Raw genomic sequence first — 16,083 nt, forward strand, 5'->3', positions numbered from 1 at the left:
CAGTTTAAAATCTTGGGGGACCTGTCCCTGTTTGATGGAGAGGTTAACTATGTGGGTGATGACTGGAGCTATGGAAAAAGCTGAGTCTCTGAGAAATTTGGAGGGGATATCGTCATGGCCAGTGGCCTTGTGGGGTTGGAGGGCACTCAGTTTTTTAAGTACCTCCTCGGTTGTTACCATTGCCATTTTGAAATAACATAACTGATATCATAACTGAAGTTGTGGACATTGAAGTGATGCGCAGCGTCGGAGAGGAACAGGCTCTGTCAGATCAGTTACGCAACTTTTGGGAAATCGAATCCCTTGGAATCCACATGAAAGAAATGCATTCTGAGAAGGAAGACATAATAATAATAATAAAACTTTGTATTTGTATAACATTTGTATAGCACCTTTCATGACATGAAATGCAGCTCAAAGTGCTTTACAGAACAATGGAGAATAAAAGAAAAGCAAGGCAACGACAAAAACAAGCAGTAGGCCTAATGCAATACAGCAAGGCAACGACAAAAAACAAGCAGTAATGCAATACAGTGAGGACATGAATAAAAAATAAAAATAAAAAATCAATTAAAAGCAATGTTGTAGAAGTGGGTCTTGAGCTGAGCTTTAAAAATGTCTACAGAGGCTGCCTGACATGGCAGTGTATAGCCACGTAGGCCTACGGATATCCCAAGCCGTGCATGCCTATTCCCATAAGGCTGAGGAAGAAATGCCACTTGACAGTTTTCAAATCAGCCTCATGGTGGCGCTACAACAGGCCAAGTTGCGTCACACACACACACACACACACACACACACACACACACACACACACACACACACACACACACACACACACACGCACACGCACGCACACACACACACACACACACACACACACACACACAAACCCAAACAAACGTTTAAATTACTCCTAAACATTTTGCCAAACATCACACAGATCCTATCCTCCTGGTCGTTGAAGTTCGTATGATTTCAGAATTTAAATTCCACTGTCTTCTGTGAAAGGGTAGTTGTTGGGGTTATTTAATATTATTTAACCTGCATCATGTCTCTGCTCTGCCAAGTTTAATAGCCTATAAAAATAAATTTCTGGGCAAGATCATTAGTAGAAAAAGAGGTGTGTGACGTGACGTGTGTCGGGAGTCAGGTCAGACAGGCCTGACGACTTACTGACGAACAGATCGCCTGCATTACGTTGTTAGCACGTCGGCAAGCGACACCGCGTCGTCTCCTCCTCTGACGGTGCATTTGGCATCAGCTGTGATGATGATGCCGGAGTCCAGGCATCATCCATCACCACACCCACCCAGTGGTGCACAGCAGCAACAGCGGCATAGCAGCAGACATACTATCGGTGGCACGATGTTGCTCCTCCTCGCCTTAGTTCTGGGTCTCACTGTCACGACAACACCCGTCGTCAATGCGATTCTTCCTGAATTAGTGCGTTCGGACTTTACTGTGACTCTGGGTGACCATTATTCCCTCAACAACGTGATTGTGGAAGTGGAGGACAGTCAGAAGAAACGGGAGGAGGAGGAGGAGGAGGATACGGCGGTCCTCCAAGTAAGCCTATATCTGTGTCTCAGCATCTCTGTGTTAACATCATTTTAAGTGTGTGTTTTATTGCAAATAAGCCCCAAGTAAATTACTGATCGCTACTATTTTAAATATTTTAAATCTTAACAATTGATTTCATCCCGCACATTCTAAAAATAGAAAAAAAAGCTGGGTCACGCAGCTGCTGTCCCCTTATAAGTGTCAGAGAACATGTGCATAGGTTATAGCCTACAACAGTAGTCTACAATGATGAATACTGGACTACGATCAGTTCATTAGGCCTACAATGTTTGAAAATTGAACCACAAGATTAGATTACAAGTTGGCTATAGCCTATACACACACACTTAATTAACATGTAGGATAATTATGCAGAAATATATGTTGATTGATTTTCCACATAACATTATTAGCATGAATCAATATGTCAATAATTTCTAGATGGACAATGAAAGTGTTGAATCAGAACCGCAGCCCGGTGATGCTCCATCAATTGACAATGAAAGTGTTGAATCAGAACCGCAGCCCAGGCCCAGTGACGCTCCATCAATTGACAACGTCTCTGACAAAGTGACTGGCAATCAAACTGTCCTTCCCTCGGAGACCGTGGATAAGGTAGGATCAATGCACCTACAGTGGCAGGTTACAGGTACCAGTGCCACTTGCAATAGTACCAACATATTATATACAGTATTTATTTAAAGGATTATGAAGATAGCAAATCTAAAAGCTCACAACTATTAATCACAATGCATTTTGAGCTTGATTTGACTATTTCCAAATAGCTGATGCATATAGAGTTAAAGTGATTAAAATTAGTTTGTTGCTATTAACCAATTTAGCTGGTACACCAAGTTGGAACAGACAAATAAATAACCACAAAAGCACAAACCAAAAAGCAGTACTTTGTTTTCTTGTGATATTACATTGTTCCCCTTCATTCAGGAGACAGACAACATTACTGTACAAACAGAACAAGAACCTCACCTTACAACTAACAGCATCCCACCCAGCAAGGAAAATAATATCAATCATGTAAGTATAAGTGAACTGTACTGTATTGTTTGGCTCCTGAATTCCTGGATTTAATATTTGTAATGCACATAATCCGTTAAGGTGAAAACTCACCCAAACCATGCAAATGCATCAAGTCTGAATGAAGGAAAATGTCATGTCCAAAGTTTTTTTTTTTTCGTTTTTTTTTTTGAGCAAACAACGTTAATTAAATAAATAGCCATACTATATAATAATAACTAACAAATACTTTTAAAATAATGTAAATAATTCCATTGCACATTGCATTTTTGAGATCCACAACACATTATTTTAAATATTGTGTAATGATTATTGTTAAATGGATTTCATTGTGTGTTGTTTATGTCATTATTGTATTCTCTGGTTTCCTGTTTTTGTTTGAGCGAAATTAGTTTGGTCAAAATGACTGAAACCTCAGGGACTTGATAGTAACAAGGCATCCTGGCCATTAATAATGCATAGTAATGTTAGCATATCTGCTGATTAGGCAGGATGTCGGTAAAGGAATCAACTGATTTATAATACTAGATTAGCTGTCTGTGAGTCTGTGTGCCATAATATATGTATAAAATCAATAGATTTTATACATGGATAACATATTGCAAGATAATATATTTGTATTATTTGTACCCCCTTTTTCCCCCAATTAAAACCCATTTTGGGCGGGAACCCCTTTTTCTCACATGAGCTTGTAGGTCTGCTATTTTTGAAAAATCGTGAAAATATTTATTTCAGAAAACTGGAGGATTTAGAAGATTTATTTATTTATTTTGAGGTCAGGCCAAAATGGGTTAATCACTATGCCAATGAATCCTCCCCACACATTTCTGTCTTGTCACTGCGATTGCACTCTATTGGCCCACCTGCCAGTGAGGACCCCCCCCCCCCACCGTCAGGACTTATACAGTAGCGCCTCTGCCAGAATCCTCACGCTCGGCACTCCCAGTCCCCACTGACAGGCTCCGCCTCCCAGCCTGTAGAAGTTGCTTGCTCAGCATCAATACAATACCCTCTCTGCCCTTTTCTCTTAGAAGATGAGTAATAAGCCTAGTGGGACCGAGGCTACTCTCTGCCTGACTTACTGAGTAATAAGCCTAGTGGGACCGAGGCTACTCTCTGCCTGACTTACTGAGTACTAAGCCTGAGACCGAGGCTACTCTCTGCCTGACTTACTGAGTACTAAGCCTGAGACCGAGGCTACTCTCTGCCTGACTTACTGAGTACTAAGCCTGAGACCGAGGCTATACTCTCTGCCTGACTTACTGAGTAATAAGCCTAGTGGGACAGAGGCTACTCTCTGCCTGACTTACTGAGTACTAAGCCTGAGACCGAGGCTATACTCTCTGCCTGACTTACTGAGTAATAAGCCTAGTGGGACAGAGGCTACTCTCTGCCTGACTTACTGAGTACTAAGCCTGAGACCGAGGCTATACTCTCTGCCTGACTTACTGAGTAATAAGCCTAGTGGGACCGAGGCTACTCTCTGCCTGACTTACTGAGTAATAAGCCTGAGACCGAGGCTATACTCTCTGCCTGACTTACTGAGTAATAAGCCTAGTGGGACCGAGGCTACTCTCTGCCTGACTTACTGAGTAATAAGCCTGAGACCGAGGCTATACTCTCTGCCTGACTTACTGAGTAATAAGCCTAGTGGGACAGAGGCTACTCTCTGCCTGACTTACTGAGTACTAAGCCTGAGACCGAGGCTATACTCTCTGCCTGACTTACTGAGTAATAAGCCTAGTGGGACAGAGGCTACTCTCTGCCTGACTTACTGAGTAATAAGCCTGAGACCGAGGCTATACTCTCTGCCAGACTTACTGAGTAATAAGCCTGAGACCGAGGCTACTCTCTGCCTGACTTACTGAGTAATAAGCCTGAGACCGAGGCTATACTCTCTGCCTGACTTCCCTCCCCCAACTATGGCCAATTGTGTTTGTATATACAGTATAGACACTTGGCTGAGCCTGCATGCATCACGGTGGATTCAAAACCCTAGCCTAGTATAGACTCTGACGTGGTGGACAGGTACTTTTCCCCTGTGCCACCCGAGTGCTCTGGAAGATATATTTTTTTTATGCATACTAAAAATACTGATTAACGAAATGCATGGCTAATGAAGCACGTGGCCCAAAGGTGTAACATTTTAAATTGGTAGAGGCTAAAGTACTTTCAGTACTATAGTACCTTCAAGTCAAGAGGAAAACGTATTTCTATGAATAAATTAAACAGAAAAGAAAGAATATAATTAAACCACTGTGTGACTCCTGACACATGGGCTTAACTGCTTTTACTGTAAATGCTGGAATGGTTGTATATACATTCTCCAGAGACAGGGCAAAGTGCTTTGCGTGGCATTATTTTAGATATGTAGTTCAAATGTCTGTCTGTCCTACTTGCAGCGGAAAGGTAACTAATACCAAGGCAAAAATAATACTATAAACGTGTTAGGTTTAGGATGGTAAGTAATTGTAGCATGTAGGGAACTCCCTACAGTATATGTGTACATGTGTACATACTGTATGCGCCACATTCCCAATGCTCCTTACCTAATCATTTGTCCTATGTCCCACAGCGCACCTTAAGGTCCTCAGACAAGGCGCTCTTAGAGATCCCAACTTCTAAGTTGAAAACAAAAGGTGCACTCAGAGCCCAACTCTTTGTAATGCCCTCCCCCTCGAGATAAGGCTTGCAGAATCCGTCCCCCGCTTCAAGACCCTCCTAAAAACTCACTTTTATAAAGCTGCTTTTAACACCTAAACGTTTTCTAAACATTCCCTATTGTTCTAATGTCCTACTGCATTTCTGTACATTGCCCGTTCTTTATTTTTATTATTGTAAACTGTTGTTTATGGTGTGCACTGCATTTGTTCTTATTTTTTGTAAAGCACTTTGTAACCTCGTTTTGATAGGTGCTATATAAATAAATGTTTATTATTATTATTTATCTTACAATTATGCTAATTGTAATGTGAAGTCTCATAGCAGCCCTGGGTATTTCTGTGTCTGAATGCTTTTGTCCTTTCTGCCTGTAGGAGTGCATCATTGATGAGGACTGTGGTAAGGGGAGGTACTGCCTCTTTGACAAACACAAGTGTCTACGTTGCAAGGCTATAGATGTGGTAGGTGAAATGAACAACTTATTATTATTATAGATGTGGTAGGTGGAATTAACAACTTGCACCATAACGTGGGGGGGGGGGGATATTCACACAAATTTGTTTTGACACATTGTGAGCTTGAAGATCAGCTATTTTCAGAGAAGAGATTTATTGTAGAGATTATACATTCACAAAAATAACCTGGTTTGAACTGTAAAGGCCTTTGCAGACAAAGCTTTTGCATTTTATTTACTGCGAAAAAATTTACTCTGTCTGCAAAGGCGGTATATAGGGTTTCAGTTCATATACAGAAACACAACACAACACAACACACACACACACACACACACACACACACACACACACACACACACACACACACACACACACACACACTGTTTTCTGTTGTAATTATTTTTCATTTGAATATCTCATTGTATACTATATTTATCTGTTCTGTAAATACTGTTATTTGTAAGATGTTATGACAGACATACTGTGTATTAGAATTGATTCAGATTGTACGTAATAGTGTATTATTAATAGTTGAGTACTGTGCTGTGACTGCATTGCAGCAGGCCTACTGTAAGTGTAATTGGAGAGTCAGTGTTATCAATTTTGAAAGCCACAGCAGCTGCTCTGGGTTTTATTTTACAGGAAATGTGTGTCAAGGTTAAATATGACCTCTTCCTTCGTCCTTTGCTCTCAGTGATTACAGTGACAGGCAATAACAATCACATGTGTAGAGACACACTCTCTTGTCTTATTTAAGATTAAGCTCATGCTAACCTCGAAGTGCCTGCTTTGGAGGAGGTAATTATTTTTTTATGCCACTATTTTTATAACCCACTTTTCACCCAGTGCCAATTGCCTAAGCTGTAATCCTGGGCACTACTCTTCTTCATCTACCAACTGTAGGGACAGCTCCAAACTGAGCTCATGCTTCATTCAATGCATGAGGACTTTAGGAGTGAGCACTTCTTATCACCTGACAGGCGGAGTTTCCGGGTTATTCCAACCAGTTCCTTTCCCCTCCATCAGGCTGACCAGGGGCAGGCAGTATAGAGACGAGGATTACTGCATGTTTGTTATGAGGGTATAGTCAGGGTACCTACCCTAAGAGACACAGGGTAGACCATACAAACTCCATACAGAAAGGCCCTTTCGCCAACCTCACCTATAGGGTATGAGCACTGATGATGCGGAGGAGAGCACACGACTCCAGTGCCCACAGCGGGAAAACGAACACGGGACCTTCTAGCTGTGAGGCAACACTGCTACCGCCACCGTCCACCTTCAGGAAAGTCTGTTTTTAAGCATTGACAAAAACCATGATGGCAGTGCTTACCGTAGGGCTGTGTATTGGCAAGAATCTGGCAACGCGATACAGGGGCCGCGATTCAATAGTGATATGTTACGAATCGATATTGTAAGCAAGGCAATATATTGTGGTTTTACCTTTCTTTTTTTTTTAAATCCAATTTTAATAAAATTGTAGTACAAACCACTGGTTCTCAAATGGCGTCTGGGGACCCTCAGATATAGACTGGCTATTTCCAAAATAATTTGACAGATCTTGCCTTATGGGGATCCCTGGCACAGGAACGGGGTTCTACGGCCAAATGCATAGTTTGAAGTACTTGAGAATCACTTTACACTTTCTTTCTTTTTTCATAGAAACACATAATTATAATGAATTCAATAATGAATTGCATTTTTATAGCGCTTTTCCAAGTGCTCAAAGCGCTTTACAATGGTTCATTCATTCATACATTGGGAGGTGAAGCGGTGAACAGTCGACGCCAGCGTCCTCACTTCCCACATTCACACACCAATGGTGGCGAGCTCACACCGACCGACTCATTGGAGGCAATGTAGGGTTCAGTGTCTTGCCCAAGGACACTTCGACATGTGGACAGGAGGAGCCGGGATTCGAACCGCCGACCCAGGGATCATTGTACGACCAGCTCTACCTCCTGAGCCACAGCAACCCATAACATGCAGTTGGTGCTCTCTTTGTGTTTCAGCCCTGCACCAAGGATGAGGAGTGCTGTTCTGGACAGCTGTGTGTGTGGGGTCAATGCACTCAGAATGCCACAAAGGGTGAGGCTGGCAATATTTGTCAGTACCAGACTGACTGCAGTACAGACCTCTGTTGTGCTCTCCATAAAGGTATGCTATTATGCTAATGCAGTAGCATGCACACATCTACTAAAGCACAGGTTTTGACTGTGTGTGTGTGTGTGTGTGTGTGTGTGTGTGTGTGTGTGTGTGTGTGTGTGTGTGTGTGTGTGTGTGTGTGTGTGTGTGTGTGTGTGTGTGTATTAAGGATGCTATTATACAGCTTGGCTACAGATGTAAACTACTTGTGTTCATATTTGGAAGCCTCGGTAATGTCCATAAATCAGTGGTGAGGGGCCTGCAGATCGCAGGCATGCCCAATAAGCCGAGAGCTGATCAGGCATCGGCAAAATTCTGTCCAGTGTCTGCAATACTTGGCAGTCGCCATATATGGAGAAGGCGATGCTTTCTGTACCCGTGATCTGTATCTGAAGCACTTGTTGTAGAGTTTTCTCAAGTTTGCGCATCCACTATTGTTTGTGTTCAAGACATTTCTTGTAAAATGTGAATACAAATAAAGATAAATGTGTGTGTGTGTGTGTGTGTGTGTGTGTGTGTGTGTGTGTGTGTGTGTGTGTGTGTGTGTGTGCACGTGCGCGTGCATGTTCAGCGCTCCTCTTTCCAGTGTGCTCAGCTAAGCCCATTGAACGTGAGCGGTGCTATGGTTCTCCTAACCACCTGATGGCGCTGCTGTCCTGGGACATGCAAGGTGAGGGACCTAGGGAACACTGCCCATGTGCAGGGAATCTGGAGTGCCAGCCACTGGGGTGAGTACAGTGGCCTTTAAGCACCCTGCTTCATATGCTATTCTTGTCAAACAATGGCATTGCCCTTGCTTAACCTCTGTAGTTAAAAGGCACTGGGTCTGTGTTGAATACTGTGCCTATTATTAAAAAAAGCAATACGGTAATACTGTATGTAATTGATGCTATTTGTGTTTCGTAACCTTTTGTCCATTATGCCACACTGCACAAAGCTTTGCCACACAGTAATACTAAAAAGTGCATTATTATTCCCTCTTGACAGGCGAGGCTCCATGTGTCTTAAAGAGCAGAATTCAAGTGAAGAGGAGATGACTGATACACTGTATTCAGAGATAGACTACATAGTCTAGAAATGGGTCGATTCAGATTGCCTTAAAACTACCAGACAGCAGGGTCTCCATTAAATCCAACTGAAGAAGTACGGTACATCCCATGTCCATGACACCCAAAGAGTTGCTCTGCTTTGGGGCAGCGGTGGCCGAACGGCTTGCGGAGCGGTCTTGATACCGGAAGGTCGCTAGCTCGTATCCCCGGACCGGCACGTTAAAATCACAACCGCTGAAGTGCCCTTGAGCAAGGCATTGAACCCCTACCATGAAATGTTCTATGAGCAGGGCCTGGCTGTAAACAAGTTCCTGAGCTTAGTCCAGTTACCCTGGGTAAACATAGTACCTTTGCTTTGCTTTGCTCTATTGCCCATTGCTTAAGCCTTGGCTTAGCCAGTAGGCCTACTTTGTTTGCAAAAAGTAGCGTTTCCAATTTGTTAACTTGATCCAATGTGGTGGAACTTTCACCATGGAACCTGAATTATTTAAGAAATGTGTTGAGAAGTGTATGTGCTCTTTGTCTTTGCTGAAATATTGAAATCCCATGTGAGATTTAATATATGTAACTAACATGAACGTGCAGGACACTACTTCAGTCTTGGAGCAACAATGAAGCAGACAAATTAATGCCAATGTGTTTAATAGCAATACTATATTTTCAGCGATGTTATATGCTCAGCATTACAACAAAAAAAATCTCAGGCGCCACTTCAGAAAGTGCAAACTACTTAAAAAAATGTCAGGTATAGAAATGGTTAAATATATCTCTTTTTAAAAGATTCAGCGATTTATACTACCAGTTACCTTTTTTGTCATTGTCAACTGTTTGTGAGCAAGTTTAACATGCAACACTCAAGACAATCATTTACATCTTCATTTATTTCATATACTAGTATAAAGAAGGTAGCATGTGGTATACTGTAAAACTGTCCCATATAATGCCATGAAGGACAGATATTGCAATAATCTTATCCTTAACAATATTAACCTAACCTCACCCATTTATTTTTTTAAACATTGTGCTTGGCTTACTCATATTAAAGTTAAGGTACAGACATTATCTAATCAATATTAGTAAATTGTAACTACATTTCTTTGTGTGCAAATGCTATTGAAACAATGGTTCAATATCACAGAATTCTGATGGTGCCTCTAGATTCGAGTGACATGTTGTCCTGTTTGGTCCTGAGTAATAAGACAGTAGTCACGACTGAGTCAAGTGTCCACACTTTACCCAAAAATAGGTTTTATACTTTATACACACGGCGGTATTCATTTAACCTCAATGTCAATTTGAACTAACGGTTCTGACCCATCAGTTTGTGTGCACAGCAGTTCATATCATGTAGGTAAACTAGGCTATATCCTATCCTAGTATCTCTGACTGTCTCAATCAGACGTGAAAGATACAAGAGCAATGCAATACATTTCTTTTGCATCTATAACGGTGCTGGATGATAGAATTTGCATGAAAACTATCATTATGTAACCTGAGTTTGTTCATCTTATGAAGGCCTGCAGCTTTGCACATGTAGCCTGTACTACTTCTGCTTTGGAGGAAAATAAAATATTTTAAAGGTTTTACCAGCGTCAGTGGTTCTTTACACGTGAACTATTATTTTTATTTTTTTTATCCCACGATTTTGTAACCCATTTTTCACCCGTGTCAATTATCTAATCCTAATGTGTCCCCATATATGGGGGACAAGGGGAGAGCAACGGACTTGAACTCATGCTTCCTTCATGCCCGAGTGTCCAAGTTGCTCCTTTACACCTGACAGGGGGCAATTTCCCTGGTTGGACGTAGCGCGTGGAAGGAACACGTTATTCCAACCAGTTCCTTTCCCCTCCATCAGGCGCCCCGGCTGGCCAGGGGGAGTCAGTTTAGTGAACAGGATTACTGCATGTTTTTTGTGAGGGTACCTACCCTAGGGGACACGGGGAGAACATGCAAACTCCACACAGAAAGGCCCTTTCGCCAACCCCGCCTCGGGTATTGGCACTGATGACGCGGGGGAGGAAACACGCCGCCACCAACCGCAGCGTCCCGAGCGGGAATCGAACCCAGGACCTTCTAGCTGTGAGGCGACAGCACTACCAACTGTGCCACCGTGCCTCCAACTCATCATTAGTATAGAGAGAAAGAGAATTCATGAAGTTGTCGTTTACATCAACAGGAAACTGCAGTTATGGAAAAAAGCATTTTAATTTGTTTCTAAAATCATCTTAAACTATGTTCACACAGGATTTCAATTTCAAAGAAATAAACAACCACAAAAGGAAAAAAAGAAAAGGAAAAAAAGTTCTTCATAATATTGGCATTTCTACAGTGAATAGCTGGTGGCAGCATTAGACACCCAGAGGGGATCGGAGGACTGCTCTCCAGTGTGCAGAGCAGAGGCCCCGATGTTTAGCACGTCCAAGGGCTTCTCTACACCCCCAGGTGTAGAGATGATGCCCCGACGTTTAGCACGTCCAAGGGCCTCTCTACACCCCCAGGTGGGTCCAAGGGCCTCTCTACACCTGGGGGTGTAGAGAGGCCCAACGTTTAGCACGTCCAGGGGCCTCTAGAGTCTCTACACCCCAGGTGTCAGTCTATCAAGCAGCAGTAGGTAGAAGCGCCAAAACAACCACTCTTGGCCAAAAACACACTGAGGGCTCCGTCTCGCCCCTCAACCCAACACCACTCAGGCTTATTTTCTTTGTTGTATGGCCGGCCGTGTCCCTCAAGAAAAATGGCATATTTTTCCAGTTAAAAATGTGCCATTTTTGTCAAGGGACACGATAATGTGATGAATAAAACAATTACATTTCTAAATGAAAACAAATGGTTAAACAACAGACAAAATGTGTGCGCGTATTCTCATAAGACCCAATATATAATTAAGTCTGGAGCAAAATAATAATTTACAATAAACAAAAACAAAATATATATTTTTTTAAACATAATCAACATGGTTTTGTTTTGTCCTTGATAGCAAAAGACCAATGGCCTACCAGATAATCCTGTGTAAGTGAAGCAAGGGCTACTAAAGCATGATGAAAGCAGACAATCCACCATGACACGTTATTACGCTGTGGCTTTCTGGTAGAAAGGCAGAAACAGCCAAAAGCATTTTTTTTTTTTTTTTTTAATCAATGATCTAATTTGTTTAAGTAATCCCATTTGACTCACCAGAAGGATTGAGGACTGGAAAAAGAGCTACAGATACTATTAATTGTATTGTCCAAAAATGGGGGACAATGTATAGGTCTGGTCTGATGATACAGGAATGAACATTATTGAATTTGGACAATGAATATGTTGATGAAACAGACACGGGAACCCCTTTTGGTGTTTTAAACATGTTATAATTTAGCTATTGAAAAATAGCAGATCTACAAGCTCATAGCGTGCCACCGAGTGGCGCGCTACGAGCTTGTAGGTCTGCTATCCTGACAAAAAACTGTCAGGATTTAGAAGACATTTTTTAAATTTCGACGTCAGGCCTAAATGGGTTAACAGTGCCCAAAACAGTGACAGAGGTGGGGAAGTGCCGTTTACATAATAATAATTATTAATAATAATTATTATTATTTACATGAGGGGAGACAGATGACACAAAGAGACACTGACGGATGTCTTCCACTTCCAGCTTCACAGTTCTAACATCCATGCATCCATCCATCCCTGCAACACTACATCCAAACTGATTTGTCTATACAGTATGTGATTAGTCTCTTATTCAATAGCTTCTGTACTTTCCCTTTCAACTTTACAGTACAAGACACTATAGTGCACAATATCTGTGCCAATCTCTATCCCCATTGGAGCTCAGAGTGGAGGGCAAGAGAGCGCCAGGCGGCCTCACAGCACTGCTTTGACCTTCAAGTCCGTATTAGAGCCCGTCTGTGTTTCAGACAGGGTTCCTCAAGGTCAGCCATGCTACGTTGCAGCAGGCGGGTGATCTAATGTAAAACCAGGACCGGTGCGCTGTGGACCTCAGTCCTGGCCCGGGTCCTTGGCAGGTCCTCCGTCCAGGTAGATCTTGAGGGCTTTCTCCTTGCGAGGAGAGTAGCTGACACGGTGTCCGGTCTTTAGCAGGCGGCTGCTCTCCTTCTTCATCAGCTCATTGCGCTCGTCTTCAGACAAGTCCATGAGTTCTTCAGTGTTATCCCTGTACATATAGAATAAAATCACATATATACATACATACATAATATGGCACAATACAGTATAACTGAGATTGTTTTGTGGAATATAAGTGGTATTTAGTTGTAGTTTAGTGTCTACTATAAAAGAAACCTTGAAATACTAAAAAGCATCAATACAAAAGAAAACCCACATTCGGAAATTATCTCCAGCTTGTTGACATGTATTTTGTAGGGGAAGCCAAACTATTAGCATTTCTAATCAGATTTATCACATTACTAATCACCATTCATAACCATGTCCATTAGCTCAAGTATATTTTAGTGGGAACATAGGGAGCTTGTAGGTCTGCTATTTTTGAAAAATCGAAGAACGGCTGACATTTTTAGAATCTGATCTCGGGTCAGAATGGGTTCATCAGACCAGTGTGTGTCCAGTGGAAAACCTCGTATGAATCTGATCTCAGGTCAGAATGGGTTAATTCACCTGTAGAAGACCACAGCTCCATCGTCACAGATGTAAAGGGGCCACACGTTGAGCGTCGACACCTTAGGGTTCCAGTCCAACTCCTGATGTATCTCCAACACAGATATATCACAAGGAAAGGTTCCTCTCCCCTGCAGGCAGAAACACAGATATATCACAAGGAAAGGTTCCTCTCCCCTGCAGGCAGAAACACAGATATATCACAAGGAAAGGTTCCTCTCCCCTGCAGGCAGAAACACAGATATATCACAAGGAAAGGTCCCTCTCCCCTGCAGGCAGAAACACAGATATATCACAAGGAAAGGTCCCTCTCCCCTGCAGGCATAAACACAGATATATCACAAGGAAAGGTCCCTCTCCCCTGCAGGCAGAAACACAGATATATCACAAGGAAAAAGGTCCCTCTCCCCTGCAGGCAGAAACACAGATATATCACAAGGAAAGGTCCCTCTCCCCTGCAGGCAGAAACACAGATATATCACAAGGAAAGGTTCCTCTCCCCTGCAGGCAGAAACACAGATATATCACAAGGAAAGGTCCCTCTCCCCTGCAGGCAGAAACACAGATATATCACAAGGAAAAAGGTCCCTCTCCCCTGCAGGCAGAAACACAGATATATCACAAGGAAAGGTCCCTCTCCCCTGCAGGCAGAAACACAGATATATCACAAGGAAAGGTCCCTCTCCCCTGCAGGCAGAAACACAGATATATCACAAGGAAAGGTCCCTCTCCCCTGCAGGCAGAAACACAGATATATCACAAGGAAAGGTCCCTCTCCCCTGCAGGCAGAAACACAGATATATCACAAGGAAAGGTCCCTCTCCCCTGCAGGCAGAAACACAGATATATCACAAGGAAAGGTCCCTCTCCCCTGCAGGCAGGAATACGCTCAGTCAATACTTTAATGTGTTTAGCAGATAGTTTAGAAATGTATGGTTAGATTCATGTAGTGCGCAACAGAAGGTAAAGCTTACATACCTTTGCAAACTCCAGGTTTTCAAGAGGAATACGACTTATTTCTCTGAGCTGCAGAAGGAGTGTCAAGAATGAAATCGTAAATGGACTTCATATCAATGGAATTGATTAGAAATCAATACAATCATTGCTGCCATCATGACAATGAGATGAGACGAAAAAACCATCTAAGTCCATAATCATTATTCATGATGTATAAATTATGGATAAGGGGTCAGAATAAACTATGGACATAACTCCAACTTGTCTCAACATTACTCCAACTTGTCTCAATATTACTCCAACTGTCTCAATATTACTCCAACATGTCTCAATATTAGTCTAAATAGGTTCCCAAAATTCTCCACAGTATCTAAACATACAAAAATACACCAATTACCCACTTATGCCCCATTTCAAAGTGACAATAAATGTGATTGTAGATCTGCTAGTTTCACTATTTTGTTTATTTTATTTATTCTTTACATTTATAGATCTTTATCTTAAAAAAAAACAACAATTGAATTTGTTTTTACTTTTGGGATATTGTGACCCAGAAATGGGCCTGGAGTCTCCACTGTGGGAAGCACTGGTTCTAATGAGTGGAATCAAAGTGTCAACTGTATTCTCAAGTGATGTGATAAAACAGCAATGTTGCTGTGTGATACCAAGGACTGTCTAAAGAGGACGGGACGCAAAGACCGTACGGGCGACGCCATGTTGCTCACATGGTGCTCCATGGAAGGAAAGAAACATGCGCAGTGGGCTTTATGCAGCCAACACTTCCTTGGTCTCAACTGCTGCATGTTTCTTTCCTTCCATGGAGCAATATGTGAGCAACATGGCGTCGCCCGTACAGGTCTTCGCGTCCCGTCCTCTTTAGACAGTCCTTGTGTGATACTAGGAAATATGACACCAATGCAGATATCCAGATGCAGAGGAAAACAAAGGTCAGGTCAGGACAGGGAGTGCGTCAGTCAGTAGTAGGAATGTGAGACGCAAGGTCAAACACATCGCTGAATGTACATTTAAACTCTGCTATTAGGTTGGACCAAAAGTTAAACTAGTTAAAGCTGCAATCTGTCATTTAACCTTATGTCCTATCTGGGATTCAAACCCTGGTCTCCCACAAGAAGGCATTTTGTTTTGCCGAAGTGTTGGATTCATATTAATCCATTTAGGGCTGACCGACAAAAAAAATCTTCTAAATCCTCCAGTTTTATGAAATAAATATACAAAGCTAATAAATATACAAAGCTTGTAGATCTGCTATTTTTCAATCGCTAAAGTATTGTCTGTCCTGATGAAGGTCGAATAGACGTTAAATAAAGAGCAACATAAAAGGTTTTTTGCATCGTGACTACAAGCTGTGCGATCTTTCTTCTTCCCCCCCCCCCCCCCCCCCCCCCCCCAAGTCTTGTCTACCATTGTCAGCACCTCCTACTGTAACTCTTTAGTTTGTTCATATTTGTACTGTTAATCAAGAGGCAATACTGGCGAGGATATATTGCACTTATGAGCACTACTGATAACCAGACAGTGGCCTTGTGGTTAGAGTGTCCGCCCTGAAACTGGGAGGCCGGGGTTCGATCCCCGGCCGG

The 16,083-nt window shown here is 42.3% G+C and overlaps 2 protein-coding genes across 4 annotated transcripts in view; one reads left to right on the plus strand and one right to left on the minus strand.

The window, feature by feature from the left end:
- The first annotated feature begins 1,320 nt into the window (after window positions 1-1,320).
- On the plus strand, window positions 1,321-9,038 carry dkk3a (dickkopf WNT signaling pathway inhibitor 3a). 2 transcript variants are annotated; one of them, XM_083792246.1, is made up of 7 exons: window positions 1,321-1,569; window positions 2,005-2,178; window positions 2,509-2,598; window positions 5,634-5,720; window positions 7,727-7,871; window positions 8,431-8,587; window positions 8,847-9,038. In XM_083792246.1, exons 1-7 carry the CDS (start codon window positions 1,369-1,371, stop codon window positions 8,932-8,934), a joined length of 942 nt encoding a protein of 313 aa, XP_083648372.1. In that variant the 5' UTR covers window positions 1,321-1,368; the 3' UTR covers window positions 8,935-9,038. The 2 variants fall into 2 exon arrangements, with proteins under 2 accessions (XP_083648372.1, XP_083648373.1); XM_083792247.1 differs by having other exon boundaries at window positions 8,446-8,587.
- A 2,134-nt stretch (window positions 9,039-11,172) lies between these two features.
- The window catches only part of usp47 (ubiquitin specific peptidase 47), a 41,892-nt gene continuing 36,981 nt past the window's right edge, over window positions 11,173-16,083 (minus strand). For both annotated transcript variants that reach the window (XM_083759489.1, XM_083759488.1), the window contains 3 exons: window positions 14,507-14,554; window positions 13,529-13,659; window positions 11,173-13,067 (listed from right to left, as the gene is read on the minus strand). In XM_083759489.1, the coding sequence (XP_083615615.1) occupies window positions 12,893-13,067; window positions 13,529-13,659; window positions 14,507-14,554 (354 nt within the window). In that variant the 3' untranslated portion in view covers window positions 11,173-12,892. The remainder of the gene's footprint in view (window positions 13,068-13,528; window positions 13,660-14,506; window positions 14,555-16,083) is intronic.

The sequence above is a fragment of the Protomyctophum parallelum genome (assembly GCF_964188405.1).
Source record: "Protomyctophum parallelum genome assembly, chromosome: 2".
In the NCBI taxonomy this organism is placed as follows: Eukaryota; Metazoa; Chordata; class Actinopteri; order Myctophiformes; family Myctophidae; genus Protomyctophum; species Protomyctophum parallelum.

Excerpts from the sequence above, each read along its gene's own strand:
- dkk3a (XM_083792246.1), top strand. The coding sequence starts at position 1,369 with ATGTTGCTCCTCCTCGCCTTAGTTCTGGGTCTCACTGTCACGACAACA. Across the intron at positions 2,599-5,633 it reads AGGAAAATAATATCAATCAT|GAGTGCATCATTGATGAGGA; the intron begins GTAAGTATAAGT and ends TTCTGCCTGTAG. Across the intron at positions 5,721-7,726 it reads GTTGCAAGGCTATAGATGTG|CCCTGCACCAAGGATGAGGA; the intron begins GTAGGTGAAATG and ends TTTGTGTTTCAG.